At 44.1% G+C, this 20,235-nt stretch overlaps 1 protein-coding gene across 1 annotated transcript in view; it reads left to right on the top strand.

The window, feature by feature from the left end:
* Positions 1 to 16,934, top strand: part of P4HA3 (prolyl 4-hydroxylase subunit alpha 3) — a 39,713-nt gene extending 22,779 nt beyond the window's left edge. The window contains exons 8-13 of the mRNA XM_008072279.1: positions 2,671 to 2,735; positions 5,587 to 5,746; positions 8,503 to 8,565; positions 13,839 to 13,907; positions 15,489 to 15,585; positions 16,267 to 16,934. Coding sequence (XP_008070470.1) covers positions 2,671 to 2,735; positions 5,587 to 5,746; positions 8,503 to 8,565; positions 13,839 to 13,907; positions 15,489 to 15,585; positions 16,267 to 16,337 — 525 coding nt within the window. The 3' untranslated portion in view covers positions 16,338 to 16,934. The remainder of the gene's footprint in view (positions 1 to 2,670; positions 2,736 to 5,586; positions 5,747 to 8,502; positions 8,566 to 13,838; positions 13,908 to 15,488; positions 15,586 to 16,266) is intronic.
* The last annotated feature ends 3,301 nt before the right edge of the window (positions 16,935 to 20,235 follow it).

The raw sequence follows: 20,235 nt of genomic DNA, 5'->3' as shown, positions 1-20,235 counted from the left end.
AGACTCCAACTCAAAAAAAAAAAAAAAAAAGAATACACCCTGGGCTTATTCCTGGACTCCCCCTTGGGAACTGAGCACAGATGCCTCAGTGGCTTGCATTGAACTTAATCTGCTTCCTATTCACCATCCCTTTCCCAAAGCATGCCCTCTCAACACTTCACTTCCCTCTCCATGTCCTCCCCATCCTTGAAGACTCAGTTATGCCCCACACCTCCGTGTGTCCACTAACCCTGACCACCACTCTGGCCCACTTTGATTCTTTTTCAGAGCACTTTGTGGGGCCTTATATAATAACCAGTCCCTCCTCTGAATTCAAAGCTTTTGTTGACAGTTATTTGGTACTTAAATTTTAAGTGTATTCTGCCATTTATGTGTTGTCTGGTATCACTCACGGTTTCATGGGTTAGCCTTGTTTCCCCAACCAGACTGCAAACTAACAGACCCCCGGTGTGGCCTCACTTCAAATGTCTCACCATGTGTTCTGCCCACTGAGCCAGAGTCATCTTTAGAAGGTCAGGTCTGCCCATTCGAGCCCTTGCTTAAACTCTTTAAGTGGTCGCTTTTGCCCTCAAATGCTCACAAGTGTTGACCTGGCTGCTGCTGACCTCTTCTGCCTCATTTTCCTCTGGCTCTCGACTCTCCAGCTACACACTCTTCTCTCTGCCTGAAATGCTCTGCCCTTGACCTCTTCTCGCTTCTAGGATTCCATTGTGTCTTGTGGACATCCTGGGAAGCTTCCTGTCCCCTGTAAGAATGGGCTCTGTACTTGCCCATTATGGCCCCATGAGATGACTTAGGAGCAGGTTTAACATATTGTTTTTTGGTTGTTTTTTTTTTTTTTTTGCTTTTTTTTGAGTTGGAGTCTCACTCTGTCGCGTCAACGCCTCACACTGTGCTTAGCACACAGAACAACAAATAAATATTTGTCCAAAAAACAAGGTGGACATCAATGATTGTTAAAAAATTAAGTATAAGGGGCTCCTTAATGAGGAGAGAGGGGACTCGCTGCAGTTTGGTTTTTTTTTAAGCCATTGTTTTTGCCCTAAAAGAACAGAAAGGACCATCTCTCTTCTATGAATCTCTCCTCTACCAATGGGTCAGGAGAGGACACCAGGGATGATGAGTGAGGAATGGAAGCAACCTCAGTCACCTTCTGACTTCCCGCATCCTGATACTGCAGGCTGAGAGGAACTCCCAAGGACGTGTTGTTCCCGTGCTGCGTTTATAGATGGGGAAATGGGTCTAAGGAAGGGAGAAGGTTTTCCCAAGATAGTCCACCTGGGTTAGCAGCAGAGCAATGACATTCTGGAGGCCTTAGAGAAGGGAGAGAGTGTCTTTCTTGTGCAATTCATTGTCCCAAGCCTTGCTCTGCCTGCCTGTGAAGCCCCAGGGTTGGGTCTGAGCCCTGTGAGTGCCTTCAAGTACAGGGTCCTGTTTCATTTATCCATTTGTTCATTTAACGGAGCATCAATTCCCTGTCAGGCCTTCTGTGATCTCTGGGGATACAGCACTGAAAAAAGACCAAGTCCTTACCCTCATGGAGCTGACAGTCTGATGACAGAGGCAGAAGTAGACACACCCTTAGTGGATGAACAATATTTATCTCTCTGTCTCTGGTATGGTGGTTTTGCAATTTGGCGGCACTTTGTTTAAAAATAATTGAAATGCTAGTCCAGACATTCAAAACAAAAGAGACACATTTAATTAGTGACTTCAAACCTGTTGCTTTTTCCTAATCAAGGCAGTTGCAGTTATCAAAATATCACATATAACTGAAAAATATGTATCTATTATTTATCAATTTTTTTTGAGTTGGGGGTCTCACTCTGCTACTCAGGCTGGAGTGTAGTGGCATGATCACAGCACACCACAGTCTTGACCTCCTGGGCTCAGGAGATCCTTTTGCCTCAGCCTCCTGAGTAGCTGAGTACAGGTGCTTGCCACCATGCCTGGCTAATTTTTAAATTTTTTTGGTAAGAGACGGGATCTCGCTATGTTACCCAGGCTGGTCTCGAATTCCTGGGCTCAAGCAATCCCCTCACCTCAGCCTCCCAAAGTGCGGAGATTACAGGTATGAGCCACCACACCCAGCCTATATATCAATTTTTCAAAAAGCAGTTGCAGCAAAACAGATTTTGATATTCTATAAGGAAGGGTTTTTGTCAGAATTGTTCCAAAGGTTCAGGCTGCCTCTGAGTGTAGTTTCCTGTTGTCGGAAGTGTTCATTTAATTCATAAACACTAAGTGCTTACCATAGGTCAGGCCCAGTGCTGGGCTCGAGGATGCAATGATGAATGAGAAATAGCCCTTGTTCTTACCTACCTCTCAGCCTTGCAGATACAAGAGGGATTTAAATGCCAGTTTACTCCAGCTCAGCAAACGTGCACTGAATGCGTACTGTCAACCAGGCACAGCATTAAAGGTTATTTTTCAGCTCTAAGGTTTTGGGTCACTTATTTGTTTTCCCCAAAATGCATTCCCAGACTGAATTTTTATTTTTTATTTTCAAGATCAATAGCTGTCGCTAAACGAAGTCCCACATACAAGATTAGGGAGGAACTGGTCATTGTTATGTTTATGCTTGAGAGAGGGGCTTGTCTGTGGAAATGACACAGCCCTTTCCTTGGCATCATGACCACTTGGACTTTGTCTTATGTCTCTTCCCGCCAGCTACAGAGATCAGTGGTGGCATCGGGAGAAAAGCAGTTGGAAGTAGAATACCGCATCAGCAAAAGGTAAGAGGGCCCTTCCTTGGCAGGGACTCCTGGTCATATCTGCTGCCCACCCTCGTGCCTGGCACAGCTGACAGCCAAGTCAGCAACAGCCATTCAGGGACTGTCAGGTGCTGCTGGAAACCCATAGCTCACGTTTATATCTATACAGCCTTTTCAAGAGGGAGAAGTTTCCATTCCCCTTTCCCAGGTTGTTCTATCATCTGAGGATGTAACTAGAAGTCCTTTTGAGAAAGACTCGAAAAAGCTCCTACACCCTAAACCAAAAACTGTATAGTTGTTCTCCTAACCAGGACTGTTGTTTCAGAGAATATAGTCCTGTCTGTGTTTGTAATATTACTTTACAAGATTCTATTCCCCCTCCTGACTCATATTCAAAGCATGACTTGCTAACAGTCAGGTCAGATGGGTGAATGGACTCTGGCTCTGATGGCTTCTCTGAAGGAGCAGATTCAGACGTGAGAGCTCAGCTTTATCCCTGTCTCTCCAGCCCTGACCACTCCCACTCCCTTTATTTGCACTGTGAGGACAGGGCTGGTGATACAGTAAGAGAAGCAATCTCCACCCAAACTGTGTGAGACAGCAATGTCAGTATCCGTGGGGAGAGGCCAGACCTCAGGCCTGGTGGTTAGTTTGTGTTGTCTGGGCAGTGAAGTGAGTGATGACAGCTGTGATTCAGAATCACTTGGCTTACCTTATTTGGTCTGGTACATTAAGGATATTTCACATGAGTAATTATTCTCTCAGCTTTGGAAGGTCCATGCGGCCTCAGCTTCATTGCTGCTTCTAACCTTTCTGCTGTTCTAGTGTCAGAAAATTCAACCTTCCATTTAGATTCATTGCTTCTTTGAGTTTTCGATCAAGAGACAGCCTCCTCTTTCTCCACTCACATCACGCCTCAGCCCTTTGTCTTTGCTTCTGTCCTCACAACTTCACTGGAGCTGGTCTCTCAAGAGTCACCAGGGAGCCCCTAATTGCCACATCATTTCCCTGCTCACACATCTTCACTGACTGTTCATTGTCACAGAGCAAAGTCTAGATTCCATACCACAGTGTCCTCAGTTTTCAGTGTCTTGTGTCATGTCCTGAGCCTACTCTTCCAGCCTTATCTCCCATTACTTCTTTCACAGACCAAGTGTAAGAAATTTGCACATATTATTTATTGTCACACCTCCATGTTTGTGCTTGTGCTGTTTCTTCAGGCTGGAATGCTCCTACATCTTTTCAATCTATTGGAATTTTATGCATCCTTCAAAATTGGACTTAAATGTCACACACCATCTTACCTGAATATTCCAATAGAATTAGCTTCTCCTTTCTCTGTGCTCCTCAGAACTTTATTTTAAAGTCTGTTTCACTTTTTTCACTTTTTTTTTTCTTTTTTTGAGTTGGAGTCTCACTCTGTCGCCCAGGTTGGAGTGCAGTAGCAGACTCATAGCCACCCCAGCATCGATCTGCTGTGCTCCAGCAGTCCTTCTGCCTCAGCCTTCCAAGTAACCAGAACTCCAGGTGTGTGCTACCATACCCGGCTAATTTTTTGATTTATTGTAGAGACAAGGTCTCACCATTTTGCCTAGACTGGTCTTGAACCTGAAGGCCCAGGCAATCCACTCACCTCAGCTTCCTAAAGTGCTGGGATTGCAGGCTTGAGCCACCGCTTCCAGCCTTATTTTTTTTTTAATTTTGAAGATGTGGGGTACAATTCAGGGTTAGGTATGCAGATGTTTATTATACAGGTATCGGTATTGATGAGGTGTGCCTCCCACCCGCCCACCGGCAGTTTCCCGCTACTGCCAATCCTGGCCCCTGCCTCCCCCCAGCAGTTTTCAACTATTGCCAATCCCTTTCTTATATTTCACTTATCTTAACTTGCACTTATTTATATTTGTGTTTGTCTTCTCCCAGGCAATTTGTGAGCCTTTTTGAAGACAATAGCTTTCTCTTGGGAATCTCTGCAAACCTCAGAGCATGTGGCATAGCTCTTTGCTTGTACTCTATATGAAAGAATGAACAAAACAGTCTGTCACTTAAAGAGCAATGAAGTGGTCTTCTCATGTCATTTCAAAGCTCTTCCCTTCACAGCCCTCATGGTCTCCCTGAGAGGCTCAGAGGCTTCCCTTGGGGAGCATTCCTCATTTCCCAGGAGCCCAAATTCTGATTCCAAAATTTCCATCTTGTCAGAACCTCAACTAGACATTCAGAAAAAGAGATCGAAGAGGTCTTTGACCTTTAACCTATCCTGGCTTATACTGCAGTAGAACGGAAGAGCAGAAATGTTCCAGGGTTTAACAGCAATCACTAACATGTTGCTTACGAGGCATCTTTGTAAGCATTGTCTTTTGCAGTGCTCACAAGTCTGTGAAGTAGGTATTATTATCATTCCATTCTATAGACGATGCACTGAACCTTAGAGAGGTTTATGGTTAAGTATCTGACTTGGGATCACTCAGAGGATCAAGGTACTGGTCATGGTTCTCTAAATCACAAATTTTTTCCATTGTTCCCATCTTCCTCTGTCAAGATAGCTCAGACCAGTTTTAAAGTGCTTATTGTCTTATTCCTCTTTGTATTCCAGTATCTGGGTGCTGTGACCCTTTGCTCTGTATCCTCAGCACCTGGCACATAACCTAGCATTCGGTGGGCCTCAGAGAAAGTTTGTTGAATGAATGAATGCATGAATGTTGAGACAGAGGGTAAAGTGGACTGAGCAGACTTTACATGAGGGATAAGTAAGTAAATAGGCATTCATGTCTATCTTCCCTCCCACCCTTCCTTCTTTCCATCCTTCCTTCTGGCAATTGACATAATTCATTTGTTTATTCATTTCTGGCATCCAATCTTTGTCATGTTTTAGTGCCTGGCTGAAGGAAACCATTGACCCAATGCTGGTGACTCTTGACCACCGCATTGCTGCCCTCACAGGCCTTGATGTCCAGCCTCCCCATGCAGAGTATCTCCAGGTGGTGAACTATGGAATCGGAGGGCACTATGAGCCTCACTTCGACCATGCCACGGTAACCATGGGTTAATGACCAATCGTTCAGGGAATACCAAGTGAAATCTTAGACCAAAGTTTCTTGTTCTAGAAATATCTGAAAAACCTTGGTTTCAGCCCATTGCTGCTGATTCATGTTCTTATTTGCTACCATTCTGCCTCCAAAATTTGCTGGTAAGGAAAGAATGTGACCTGTCATGGAATCGTCTCTCCTGGTTCACTTGGGGCTTTACTAATGAGGACTATCCTTCCAGTCACTCTCCTGTCTTCATGATCTCAACTGCCCAACTCTGTTGATTATAGCAAATAATTTTTGAAGATTAAAAAGATCTCCCCTAAATTGATCTGTAGATTCAATGCCAACTCTATCAAAATTCCAGGAGGTTTATTTTTGTAGAAATTAACAAGCTGATTCTAAAATGTATATGGAAATGTAAGGGCCTAGAACAGCCAAAACAGTTTTGAAAAGGAAGAGCAAAATTGGCAGACACACACTACCTGATCTCAAAACTTAGTATAGAGCTACAATAATCAAGGCATTGGTGTAAAGACAGACACATAGGTCAATGGAACAGAACAGAGAGTCCATAAATAAGCCTACACGTGGTCAATTGGTTTTTGACAGAGATGCCAAGAAAATTCAGTGAAGAAGATACAGTCTTTTCAACAAACGGTGCTGGAACAATTCAACATCTATCTGCACAATAATAATAATGGCTTTAGACACTTACTTTATACCATATATGAAAATTAACATAAAATGGATCATAGACCTAAATATAAGATGCAACACTATAAAATTTCTAGAAAAAAACATAAGAAAAAATCTTTATGATAAATTAGGCAAAGATTTCTTAAATGGGACACCAAAGCATTATCCATAAAAGAAGACAAATTGATAAATTGAACTTTGTCAAATTTAAATCATTTGCTTTTCAAAAAACACGATTAGAAAATGAAAAGATGGCCAACCCCTTTGGGTTCCTTCCCACTGTGGGAATTTTTCTGTCCTCTTAATAAATCCTACTTTCAAAAAAAAAAAAAAAAGAAAGAAAGGACAAGCCACCAACTAGGAGAAAATATTTGAAAATCATATATCTGATAAAGGACTTGTATCCAAAATATCTACAGAACTAGCTGGGCTTTGGTGGCTCAGCCTGTAATCCCGTAACTTTGGGAGGCTGAGGTGAGTGAATTGCCTGAGTTTGCGGGTTCGAAACCCACCCGGGCAACTTGGCGAGACCTCATCTCTACAATAAATCAAAAATTAGCCGGTCATGGTAGTGCGCACCTGTAGTTCCAGCTACTTGGAAGGCTGAGGCGGAAGGAACGCCGGAGCCCGGCAGGTCGAGGCTGTGGTGGCCGGGAGCGGCCACTGCACTCCAGTCTGGGTGACAGAGTGAGACTCCAACTCAAAAATATATATATATATCTACAGAACTTCAGAACTCAGTAAAAACACAAATAACTCACATTTTTTTTAACGGACAAAAAAGTATTTGAATAGACACTTCACCAAAGAAGATAAATGAACAATAAGCACATGAAAAGATGCTCAACATCATTAGGGAAATACAATTTAAAACCACAATAAGATAGCACTGCACTCCTTTTAGAGTGACTAAAATAAAATTTGCAGATTATAGCAAGTGTTGGTGAGGATATGGAAGACTTGGAGTTCTCATCTACTGCCGGTAGGCATGTAAAATGGTACACTTTGGAAAACAATTTAGCAGTTTCTTAAAAAGTTAAAGTCAAATGGGTTTGATCAATGGGAAGCAAAAAATATATACATATATAGATATATATATTAAAAGTTCACCTACATATGATCCTACCATTTCACTCCTAAGTATTATTGCCTAAGGGATAAAGAAATATATGTCTATACAAACACTTGTATGTGAAAGTTTAGAGAAGCTTCATTTATAATAGCCAAGAATTGGAAACAGCCCAACTATCTATCAACTGGTGAAGAGATAAACAAATTTTGGTATATCTGCATGATAGAATACTACTCAGCAATAATAATAAGAAGTCCACTACAACAACAGAGATGAGTCTTTAAAACAGTATGCAAGTGAAAGAAGCCAGACCCAATAGACTACATGTTTTGTGATTTTACTTACATGAAATTTCTAGAAAAGGCAAAATAGTGGAGATAGAAAGCAGACAAGAGCATTGCCTGGGGTTTGGAGTAGGAGCAGGGATTGACTGCAAATTGATATGAGGGAACTTTTTAGCAGACAGAACTGTTCTAAAACTGGATTGTGGGAGCAGTTGGACAACTATCAAAATTTACAAAAACTCATTGAACAGTATGCTTAACAACAGGATGAGTTATGATATATACATTCTATCCCAAACTGTTCCATGACCAAAGAAAAAGGGTATGTCTCTTCAGCAAATAACCAGGAACTCCGGTGTTATGATTTGGTACTCCCACAGAATAATGATATAATATTTTATATATTAATTTCTTCATAGAGAACCTAAAGGTGCAGTTAACCTCTCATATAGTACTTCTAGACAAGTAGTTCTGCTTGATTAGTATGTAATTAGTTTATATGGTTATCTAATAAATTAGTAAAAGATAGAAGAAAGTGTACTGAGTGCCTGTTAGCAAAGATGGGCATGTGCTCCAGTAGGTTAGCTCAGGGATACAACCCACCCTTGACACCCCCATTTTACTTCTCCCTGTAGTAATGGTGGAATCCTGGCTGTTACTCCAGTACTATCTGTATAAAATAATGATTTGTTCTATTTTTGTCTCAGTCACTGAGCAGCCCCCTATACAGGATGAAGTCTGGAAACCGAGTTGCAACGTTTATGATCTATGTGAGTCTTGCTCTGGACTTCTTACTTACTAACTGAATATTTATATCTCTAGTTTATTTTATGGTTTTCAAAGCAATTTCACATATTGATTTTACCAGCACAAAAACCTCCAGGGATTTTGCACGTTTCAGACAGCATGTTTGTTAGGCGCTGTAGGAAATATCAAGAAATAGAAGACAGAGTTTCTACACTCCTAGGGCTTACAGTGTGTAGATCTGAATATGACGTTAGCATGGGCAGTGGGTTAGGATGGAAAGTGGGGTTCCCTTGAAGGCCAAGAGATCAAGGGACTTGAACACCACAGGAAGAGGATATGAGTCTCTCTCTTTGAGGTCCCACAGACTAGTCAGTGTTGAAAATCATAGACCAGTTCCGGCTCGGTGGCTCAGCCTGTAATCCCAGCACTTTGGGAGGCCAAGGCGGGTGGATTGCCTGAGCCCGCGGGTTCGAAACCAGCCTGGGCAACTTGGTGAGCCCTCGTCTCTACAATAAATAAAAAAATTAGCCAGGAATAGTAGTGCGTGCCTGTAGTTCTGGCTACTTGGATGGCTGAGGAGGAAGGATCACCGGAGCCCAGCAGGTCGACGCTGGGATGGCTTTGAGTGTGCCACTGCACTCCAGCCTGGGCAATGGAGTAAGACTCCAACTCAAAAAAAAAAGAAAGAAAATCATAGACTTATAATAGACTTATAGATGAAGTTGCAGAGCTGTGAGGCGAGAGAGAAGAGAATGAGGCAGTAAGATTACAAGAGAGAAGAACAGACACCTACAGAGAAATTCAGTAAGTGTTGTTTCTGATGTGCAGTGGAAATTCTCTTTCTTATTGCCCCGTAAAATCTCCATTATACCCCCTAAAAATAAAACAATACATTGGCGTCTTGTCCTAATTTTTGACCTTATCCTATAAGGTTAAGTCCCAGTCTTTATCATCTCACCTACCCCTTGCCATTCAGGTCATGTGAGTACTCCTTCTCTGTAGACAAGCCACAATCCCAGTCATCTGTCTTAGAAGAGATTATTAGAAGTGATCACTTATTAGAAGAGCTATATTATAGTTAACTGAAGAGACAAATATGTTAAATAAAAGGGTTCTATATAACAACCAAAGATGAAGTTCTGGTTTCAGGCTCATTGGAATAGCAGACCCTCCCCACCCTAGCATTCCCTCTTCTCTTAAGGCTGTCACTGGTCTCCACAGTACAGCCAAGAAAGGGCAGTCAGAGGTGAGCATTCTACATAGTCTTTTTTTCTTTTTTTTGTCATCAGGTGTCTTGCTTTGTTGCCCAGGCTAGAGTGCAGTGGCACAATCACAGCCCACAGCAGCCTCCACATCCTGGCCTCAGGTGATACTTCTTCTGTCTCAGCCTCCTGAGTAGCTGGGACTATAGGCACTACCATGCCCAGTGTATTTTTTGTAGAGATGAGGTCTCGCTGTGTTGTCCATGCTGGTCTTGAACTCCTGGGCTCAAGCAATCCTCCCACCTCAGCCTCCCAAAATGCTGGGATTTTAGGCATGAACCACCATGCCTGGCCAACATAGTCTCTAATGCCGGCAGTTCCAACATATTTCTCCATATGGCTCAGTTCCATACTTCCTGCAGAACTGGAAGGCTTCCACTTACAGTGGTGTCTGGTTTCTTGGTGGTCATTCTGATCATCCTGAGCAGGCACAGAGGGATAGCTGAAGTCAGCTGTCAAGCAGGGAATACATCTTGAATGTGCAGCTGGCTGACCTCTCAAGCTGACATGGGAGGTCACAAGCAGTGAAGGAAAGAACTACTGCCAAAGAACAGGACACCTGGGGGCACAGTATATCTCTGATCTTTGTCTCTCTCAGTATCTCCTGTGGCTGGTTCCCTGGTTACAGGGGCCCAGTTACTACAGTGAAGGTAGCATGGATGTAAGAGCCCAGCAATTTTAAATGGCAAATGTAAGTGTGGGGGAGGGGGCTGGCTTGCACATACATGCAGATATGCTTGTTCATGTGCATTTGAGTTTTACACATTTGAGACACAGTGGAATGAAATGCACATTGGGTTTGGAGTCAGCTGGCCTAATCCTGTTCTGCCACTTTCTGTGTGGCCTTGGAGCAAATTGCGTCTATTATTTGAGCTCAGGTATAGCCTCGGGCTTCCACACAGGGTTGTTGTGAGCCTCTGATGAACGAATGTAAGGGAATATCACTCTGGAAGATTTCATTCCATATGTATCTATCATTGTAACCCATAAAGCGAGTAGAAGAAAGGACCTCATAAAGGAATCACCGTAGTGGGACCTCAGAAGTATTATGTTAGGCTCAATTCTTTCATCTCCAGGTTGGATAAAGACCATCATAAACATGTCTAAACATGGTTTGTGGGAAATGTAAGAGTAGTATTGTAGGGAAAAGATAATCTTTTAGAAGTACAGCAGGTTGAGTTGAAATCCAGTTAGTGATTTTCTACTCAGATCAGACTTAAGATCAGTCCCGGCACAAAACAGTGGAAGGCACACAGAGGAAAGAGTTCTCTCCCCTCCCCTACCCGTACAGCTGACACCCTGCTCATCAGCTTCACTGCACACAGAATCAGGTTGATGGGTATGACATTCCTTTCCACTATATGGTAAAGCTACATGTAAAGGTGCGCAGGAAAGTTCAGGTTGCACCTGTCGTATCTTGCTTACACCCACTGTGACTGACAACAACGTGAGTTAGAAAGAATCATCCAGTCTGTAAGTTGCCTGAACATGAGGAGCCGATTGTTCTCCTCAGCTTCCCAGTGGGCTACAGGGGGAGCCAGGGAATGCTGAGCATCACCACTGCCAGTTCCAGGTTCTGAGCCACCAGGTCTGTTCACTTTCCTCCAAGCGCCAATGTCCTAACTCCTATCGTCCTTGCTCTGTAACACAAGTAAACATGGTGGGATCTGACTGCCACAAGATCAATGAGCATGAACCCTTAGTAGACAGTGCTAGGCAGCACGAGGTAAGACTGGCACTCTCATGTTGTGTAACTGCTGAGAAAATAATTTAGCAGTATGTATTAGAAGTATCGAACTCATGCATACCCTTTGACCCAATACTAATACTAGTGCTAGGACTCTTTCCCATGAAAACAATCCAAAATGCAAATATAATTTCATTCATAATGTTTAATGCAGTTTACTTATAATAGTGAACATTTGGGCCGGACGCGGTGGCTCAAGCCTATAATCCCAGCACTTTGGGAGGCCAAGGCAAGAGGATTGCCTAAGTCCAGGGGTCTGAGACCAGCCTGGGCAACTTGGCGAGACCTCATCTCAATAATAAACAAAAAAATTTAGCTGGGTGTGGTAGCATGTGCCTGTAGTTCCAGCTACTTGGAAGGCTGAGGCAGAAGGATCACTTCAGCCCAGCAGGTCGAGGCTGTGGTGGCCATGAATGTGCCCCTGCACTTCAGCCTGGGCAACAGAGTGAGACTCCAATGCAAAAAAAAAAAAAAAAAGTAAACATTTCAATATAACCTAAATGTCCAAAATTGTAGCATAATGGTTATGAGCAGGGATTTTGTAGTCAGATAGCATTGTTTCAGCTCCAATCCTGGCTCTGCCATGGAAGAGTAAAGTAATCTCTCTCTGAGACTTGGTTTCTTCATCTTTAAAATATGAAGAATTAATAATAATAACAGACCAGCCTGGGCAACATGGAGAGACCTTGTCTCTATAATCAAAAATTTAGCCAGACATGGTGGCACGCACCTGTAGTTCCAGCTACTTGTAAGTCTGAGGCTGAAGGATTGCCTGAGCCCACCAGGTTGATGCTGGGGTGGCCATGACCATGCCACTGTGCTCCAGCCTGGGCAATGGAGTAAGACTCCAAATCAAAATAATTATAATACTACTACTAATAATAACAAATCTAACTCATAGGATTGTTGTGAGGAATAAGTGCGATAATATATTTGCAAGGTCTCCATCTAATGCCCAGCATATACTCAGTGCTCAGTAAGTGTCAACTGTTACTGTAATTGTTTTTTTCTGGATGGTAAGATGTTGAGTATTGATATTTTAAAATGTTTTCCTGTATTTAAAAAAGTTTGATTATTATATATTTCTTTGACAATCAGAAAAAAAATCTTCATATTATGAAAACATTTCCATACTCCTAGAATATTCCATTAGTGAAACTTCTTAGCTTAGGTGCCCTAGAGAGGATCGTATGAAGAATATGCCGAAGTCACAATAAGTAGTTACTTTGCTGCTTACCTTTCAAAATGATTTACTGAATTGTAGTCTGAATTGGTTTTCAAGTCACAAGTCATAATCCATTAATAGGCTGTGAGATTAATTTAGTGGACCTGACCAGCATTTAAGAAAACTGCATTAAACTTGAGTGATTTTAGAGTCTGTAATACTCAGTGATTTATCACAGAAACAAATAACTGAGTACCATATGTTATCACTCTTAAGCGAGTCCTGAATATTTACCATACTATAAGAAAGGGATTGGCAGAAACTGCCAAGGAAGGAGGGGGCACATATTATTAGTAAGGGTACCTGATCTCAAATCAGGCAAAGTGGGGATCAAAGGGAGGCCCAAATTTTGCCCGTACAATGACCACTTATATACCTAATATATAATACCTAATCAGGACTCACTTAAGAGTGATAACATATGATACTTGGTTATTTGTTTCTGTGATAAATCACTGAGTATTACAGACTCTGACCTGAATTGTACTCCACATATTTAAAATAAAATAAATTTTAAAAAAGAAAAAAACTTTACTAGAATAAAACAAAATAGAAAAGACCAGAGGGGTTGGCTGTTCATAGTCTTCTTTTGAGAAGTGTCTAAAAAAAAGAGAAAAGAAAAGAAAACAAAAGACCAGAGGGTATCTCATATTGTAAGAATGTTTTATGAAACTTTTCCTCCAGGAGAATGTGTGTGTGTGTGTGTGTGTGTGTGTGTGTGTATGTGTCTTGGGTCATGATGTAAAATGTATTTCTTCCCAAGGGTCTCAATCAAAAAAGTTTAAATCTACTTATTGTAGCCCTCAATAAGACCAGTTGTTGGAAAAGGGATGAAAGAAGGAATTCCAAAACATTGTCCCCTTCTGGCTCTTCAGGCGAATACCAGTGCCATTGAGTAGGCTCAATGGATGATTGTCTTTCAAGTATTTCCCTTAGAGTTGAAATAAGGGACCACAGGACGGAATCTATGCAGAAATGACATCAGATGTCAGGTTAACAAATACATGACCATAGGGAAGTCAGTGACTGTTTTAACTCTAGCTTCTTCCTCTGGCATTGTAGCTGAGCTCGGTGGAGGCTGGAGGAGCCACGTCCTTCATCTACGCCAACTTCAGCGTACCTGTGGTCAAGGTGAGTGGGGCCTGGTCCCAAGAGATGGGGGCTGTAAGTACAGAACTAACAGCTTCGTCTTCATGCTGTCTGTGCTTATCAGCCAACACCTAGGGTGGGGTGGGGGAATAAAAAGAAGTCTTCCCTGATTTCCAGAATCAATGATCCAGCAGTTTTCCTTAGTACTGCACACATACGTGTCACTTATGCCTCTGTTATTTTATTTACACTTATATGACTAGCAGGTGATTCCACGTCTGTCTTCCCTATCAAAGTAGAGGTCCTCAGAGGTAAACACTGTTGTATTCACTTTGGATTCTCTACAACAGTTAGTTCCTTCAGTCATTAGCTCAGTCAACAGTAAGAGCTAATGGCACGGATGGTATGAAGGAAAATCCGTAGCCCTTTGCTCCAGGAGTTCACAGCAAAGTCAACAGGCAGGACGACATGTTGTAATAAGAGACACAGAAGGGTAGACACTGAGGAGAACCAAGTGGCAAGAGGTTTGTTTAATGAATGAATATTTCCTCCAAATGCCAGATCAGTCAGACACCCTGGCAACCCTTGCCTAATTCAGGAATGAATGTGTGTCCAAGAGCCCTTAGCTCTGAAGATGGAAAAGAAGCAGAGAGGGGCTCCAGTGCTAAGATAAACGTAGCTGGGAGATGCCGCCCCCTTTTCCCTCATTACTCTGGAATGACTTCATGGGGAGGTGACCTTAGTCCCCATGCATCTGAAAATTAGTTTACAGGAGACAGGACTCGTCAGACTTTTTGCAGGTGAATACACGAGATCATGCCCATAAAGCATGCAGCGTAGTGCCTGACACATGTAAAGTGTTCAATAAATATATGCGGGGAATCTCTGGGTGCTCAGGGCTTTGGCGTCTCTTCTAGGGTTGGGGACACCGAGGCCACCAGAGCATACTGGAAATCTTTGCATTACCTGGGGCTTTGTCTATTTCTAAGGGCCAAGGGTAAAGTAGGTCTACAGGAAGCATAGCAGGACGCAAAGGCAGTGTAGTGAGGAGAGTGGGGAAGAGCATGTAGGATTTGGTGACAAAACACCTGAACTTGAGTCCTTCTTAGCTGCATTGTTTAAAGCCCTGAGCCTCCACTTTTTTGCCAAGAAAAATGGAGATTATGCTAGTGCCTGCTCCCTGGAGTTGTTTGAAATAAGTGCCAGTGGGGACAAGCTTCTGAGTTCATGAAGTTCTCGATTGTAGGAGGAGCATCTTGATCCACCTTGTGGTTTTGTTGAATGCTTCTCCTCAGTGATCCAGTGATGCTTCTGCTCTCCTTTCTTCTAGTGCTCACCACACTGTCTTGTCCAGGTCTGTCTCTCATGAGCTTCCCGTGAGCAGAACTGGACATGGTTTGTACCTGCACTCCCAGCGTCCAGAGCACAGTAGACACTCAATCAGCAACCTGTGTGCGAATGAGTAAATGGCAACTCATGCCTTTTGGTGCCAATTTACACATACTTTGCCCCCAGATTGGATGGAAAAGTTTCTTGTTATATGACACTCATCCTTAGTGTGTGCTTCCTGTGAATGGAGACTCTGGACTGACCCTTCCCGGGGCTGGACCCTCTCGTTTTCAGAATGCAGCACTGTTTTGGTGGAACCTGCACAGGAGTGGTGCAGGGGATGATGACACACTTCACGCTGGCTGTCCTGTCCTGGTGGGAGATAAATGGGGTAAGGCCTGCCTTTCTGGGCGTGAAGGGTGCAGAGTAGAGTGAAATAGGGGAGGGTAGGACAGGGCATAGCACTCCCATTCCAAAAGTTTCATTACAGTGTCAAATTGCATGGAGATGATCAGATGACGAACCAGATGCCCTCTGCAGAGTGGGAGCCTTCCGGGGGGTCCTGTCACAAAGCAGGTGTCAATAAGGGTGTAATGACAGGCCTTGGTTCCTGAGCATGGCCAAGGAGGAATATGGCGCATCCTCCCAACCCTCTACATAAGGAGAGAACCAAGAGTCAAGTCATCGCCTCTTCCACTTAGTGCTTTCTCACGAGGGGGTGAAGCCAGAAAAACAAGTGGGAAGTCCTCTCATGCTGAGAAATGCTGCCGGGAGACACCACCCCCCTTTTCTCTCATGACTCTGGAGTGGCTTCATGGGGGAGGTAGGCTTTTAGAATGAATGGGGGAGTGACCTTAGTTTTCACATATCTGAAAATTAGTTTACAGGAGACAGAACCCGTCAGACTTTTTCCAGAGGACAACATCCTTATCTCTGCTAAAAGAAACAGCCTGTAGTCTGCCATGGGGCCAGGACTAGGGTGGGCAAGTGTGTTGACTAGGGTGCAGGATGTGAGGTGGTTGCTGTCCACTCTGCTGAGCCTGCCCTCTTCCTCCTCCCTCTTCTCTCCCAGTGGCCAACAAGTGGATCCATGAATATGGACAGGAATTCCGCAGACCCTGCGGCTCCAGCCCTGAGGACTGAAATGCTGGCAGAGAGAAGTTGGTGGAGTCCTGGAGTCCTATGGCTTTCCAGAGAAGCCAGGAGCCCAAGCCAGGGTAGGAGAGGAGAAAGGAGAGCGGCCTCCTGGAGGAAGGCCTTGTCATCATTGCCTGTTCCTTGCAAGTGAGAGGGAAGGCAGTGGTCTTTACCAGGGCCCTGAGAACTTATGCTTGTTTCTGCTCCAACGATGAGAGTCCAAGTAGAATGGACAGCATGAAGGCAAGGGTAATGGGGCCTGGAGGGCTGCTTTCTGAAGCTCAGATGTTCTCTGTCAGGAACATGACATATCTACAGGCTCTGGGGTTTGGTCAGTGGGGCTTTTGCCACTTGAACCTTAACCATAGAAACTGAGAAGTGGCGATGAGGATACCTACAGGAAGGGTTGTCCTGACTCCCGTGACTGTAAGGCCTTCTTCCCACTGCCTTCTTTCTGCTTAAGCCCGAGCAGGGAGTACCTCTGTCTGAGAAGTGTACCCATCGGAAGGGTGCATCATGGGATGATTTTTTTTAAAAGTTGACAGCAACTTTCTTTTTACAGGTTGTTTCTTTAATATGACCATTAAAAATGTTTACAAATCAGTTTTCTCAATTGAGAAATTCTTACTTCGTAATGTTGAGTGAAAAAAAAGCAGAGTACAGTTGGCCCTCTATATCTGTGGTTCCCCATCCATGGATCCAGCCAAACTCGGGTTGAAAATATTTGGGCTGGGTGCAGTGGCTCAAGCTTGTAATCCTAGCACTTGGGGAGGTTGAGGTGAGAGGATTGCCTGAGCTCAGGGGTTCAAGACCAGCCTGGGCAACTTGGTGAGACTTTGTCTCTACAAAAAAACCAAAAAAAACAAGCCAGATGTGGTAGCGTGCGCTTGTAATTCCAGCTACTTGCAAGGCTGAGGTGGAAGGAGCACCTGAGCCCAGCAGATTGAGGCCATGAGCATGCCACTGCACTCCAGCCTGGGCAACAGAGTGAGACCCTGACTCAATAAATAAAAAAATGAAAAAGAAAATATTTGGGAAAGAAAAGAATAATTGTGTCTGTACTGCACAGGGACAGATTTTTTTTCCTTGTCATTATTCCCTAAGCAATACAGTATAACAACTGCTTATATAGCATTTATACTGTATTAGGCATTATAAGTAATCTGGAGATGATTTACAGTATACAGAGGATGTGTGTAATTATGTGCAAACGCTGCACTATTTCATATCAGGGACTTGAGCATCTGTGGATTCTGGATCCTCAAATTCCCCAGGGTCCTGAGTGATGACTGTATATAGCATTTTATTTATGTTATACTCTCAGCACGGCTCACTTCTGCCTCTCTCCCTCCCTGGCTACCAGACATTGTTTGTTTTTTGTGTTTTTTTTTTTTCGAGTCGGGGTCTCACTGTTGTACAGGCTGGAGTGCAGTGGCACTCTCACAGCTCACTATAGCCCCAAATTCCTAGTCTGAAGTGATCCTCCCGCCTCAGTCCCCCGAGTAGCTGGGACTATAGACGTGTATCCCCACATCTGGCTAACTTTTAAAATTTTTTTGTAGAGGTGAAGTCTTGTTATGTTACATAAACTGGTCTCAAACTACTGGGCTCAAGAAATCCTCCTACCTCAGCCTCCTAAAGTGCTGGGATTATCAGGCATGAGCCACTACGCCCAGCTAAAACACTGACATTCTAGCCCCTGTTGCCACCACCATTGCTCCTGCTTCTCTGGCCTTGGCATTTGCTGGGCCCTCAATCTTCCCACAGCTGAACTCTTCTCATGATTCCACTCTTGACTCAGCGTTACTTCAGATAGGCCTTCCCAGACCACCCTACCTTCTAGCCACTTTCTTTCATATTAACTGGCTTAATTTTCTTCATAACACTTATCTGGTTTGAAATGACCTTATTTGTATGTTTCAGTTTGGTCAGTTGCCTTCCATGCAAGACAAGTGCTTTATGGCCCCCTGTATTTTTGTCAATGCCGCTATTATAGACACCAAGTCACTGAGTTTCAATATGTGTTTATTTACTAGGCTTTTCCCACTAGACTCTGTGTTCCTTTTAGAATCCCCAGAAGAAGGTCTGGTTCAAAATAAGTGGGCATTCAGACGATTTGCACAGGCGTCCTTTGAGCTGGGCCATGGAGGACAGGTAGACTTTGTATAAGCCAAGTCTGAGGAGGAGAAGCGTTTCCCAGCCAAAGGACTAGCAGGAGCTAAGGCTGCATCGATGGGTGACTGTGCTATTTGGGTCTTTGTGCCAAGAGAACATTTCAGGCCACTTGGCTCAGGCTCCTCCACGGGGGTATAGGTGTGTCTTGCTCACAAGAAAGCCACCCAGGGAAAGGAATGGGTGGTTAGACGCCCACTGCCCCCACCCCTCCCAGCTCTCAGGACCTCAGCTACCCAGAGCTCTGTGGCCCCAAGGGAGGGGTTCCCAGTATTTCTGAGTGTGCCAGGATTCTGAAAATCTCACTAAATTACCCACAACCTGCCTCCTCCAGCTCCAGAGGAATGGGCCTGAGTCAGAAAGTAACTGTCTGCTGGGGAGATTGCTCCCCTTTCTTTATAGAACCTAGACTTCTCAGAATTGCAGGACAGGACTGGGTGCAGTGGCTCGCACCTGTAATCCCAACACATTGGGAGGTTCAGGTGGAAGAATTTATTTCTTGAGCCCAGGAGTTAGAGACCAGCCTGGGCAACATAGTGAGACCTTGTCTCTATTAAAAAAAAAAAAAAAGAATTACAGAACAGGTCTGAGCTAATCTTAGCAATAGCACCATTCTAAGGGCTGCATGCATTAATTATTTAATGCTCTTCCCAGCCCTATGAGGTCCATACTGTTCATTATCTCCATTTTACAGATAAGGAGGCAAATTCAAAGAGGTTAGATCACTTGTCAGAGGTCCCAGAGTCTGGCCCCAAACCTTGTGCTTTTAACACATGTGTGTTTAACAATGTCTGAGATGTGGCAATTGACCAGATGACTGAGACCCAGCAAAGTCTTGTTGCAAGTTAATCAACAATGGCTTACTGAGCATTCCTTGGGAGAGGCCCTGGGCTCAGCGGTGCTAGAAGAAGAGCTGGATGCCTCCCGAATGTTGCCAGTCAACAGGAGGCAGATCCTTGTGATGTGGGATAGCTGAGAAAGCCTCATTAGTTTATTCAAGTCACACTGACAAGGTGCCTATTCAGTGCCAGACCCTGCTGGCACGAGGGATGGAAACAATTAGATGACAACCCTGCTCCTGGGAACGGAGACAGACCCTCCAATTCTCACAAGAAAATGGAGCCATGAGTGTAGACAGGAAGAGGGAACATTAAGAGGCCCCCCAAAGGTTTCGCGGGTGGGAGGGACCTGAGCAAGTCTTGACGATGGGGCGGTCCCCTCGAGGCTGCGAAGGAGGGTCCAGGCTGGGCACGCACTAGGGGGAATGCCTGTCCCTGAAGCTATGGATAGTAACACGTTGCTTTTGACCAGCCTGGTAGCTTTCAGAACACATTATCCCTCCTCTTGAAGCTCACCTACCCAGGGAGGAAAGCAGGTGCTGTGGAGAGCGAAGTCAAAGTTGGAATGATTAGTGGCTTCCCAGGAACTGCACAGTAGAGCTGGGAGACACCTGGTCTCTGTGTCCCTTACCAGTGCTCTTTCCACTTGGGAGTTTGCTTGTTTGTAATTTTGTTTCTTTCTTTCTTGGACTATTCTGTGAGCTGTTTTCTTCCTTCCCTCCTTCCTTCCTTCTTTTTTTTGGAGCCTCACTCGGTTGCCCAGGCTGGAGTACAGTGGCTTGCTCATGGCCACCTCAGCATCAACCTGCTGGACTTCGGTGATCCTTCTGCCTCAGCCTTCCAAATAACTGGACCCATAGGCGTGCACTACCACGTCCGGCTAATTTTTTGAT

Source organism: Carlito syrichta, unplaced genomic scaffold (assembly GCF_000164805.1).
Source record: "Carlito syrichta isolate Samal-C Ts95f unplaced genomic scaffold, Tarsius_syrichta-2.0.1 Scaffold315077, whole genome shotgun sequence".
Taxonomy (NCBI): Eukaryota; Metazoa; Chordata; class Mammalia; order Primates; family Tarsiidae; genus Carlito; species Carlito syrichta.
The sequence above is the reverse complement of the archived record's forward strand: the minus strand, read 5'-3'. Positions and strand labels throughout refer to the sequence as shown.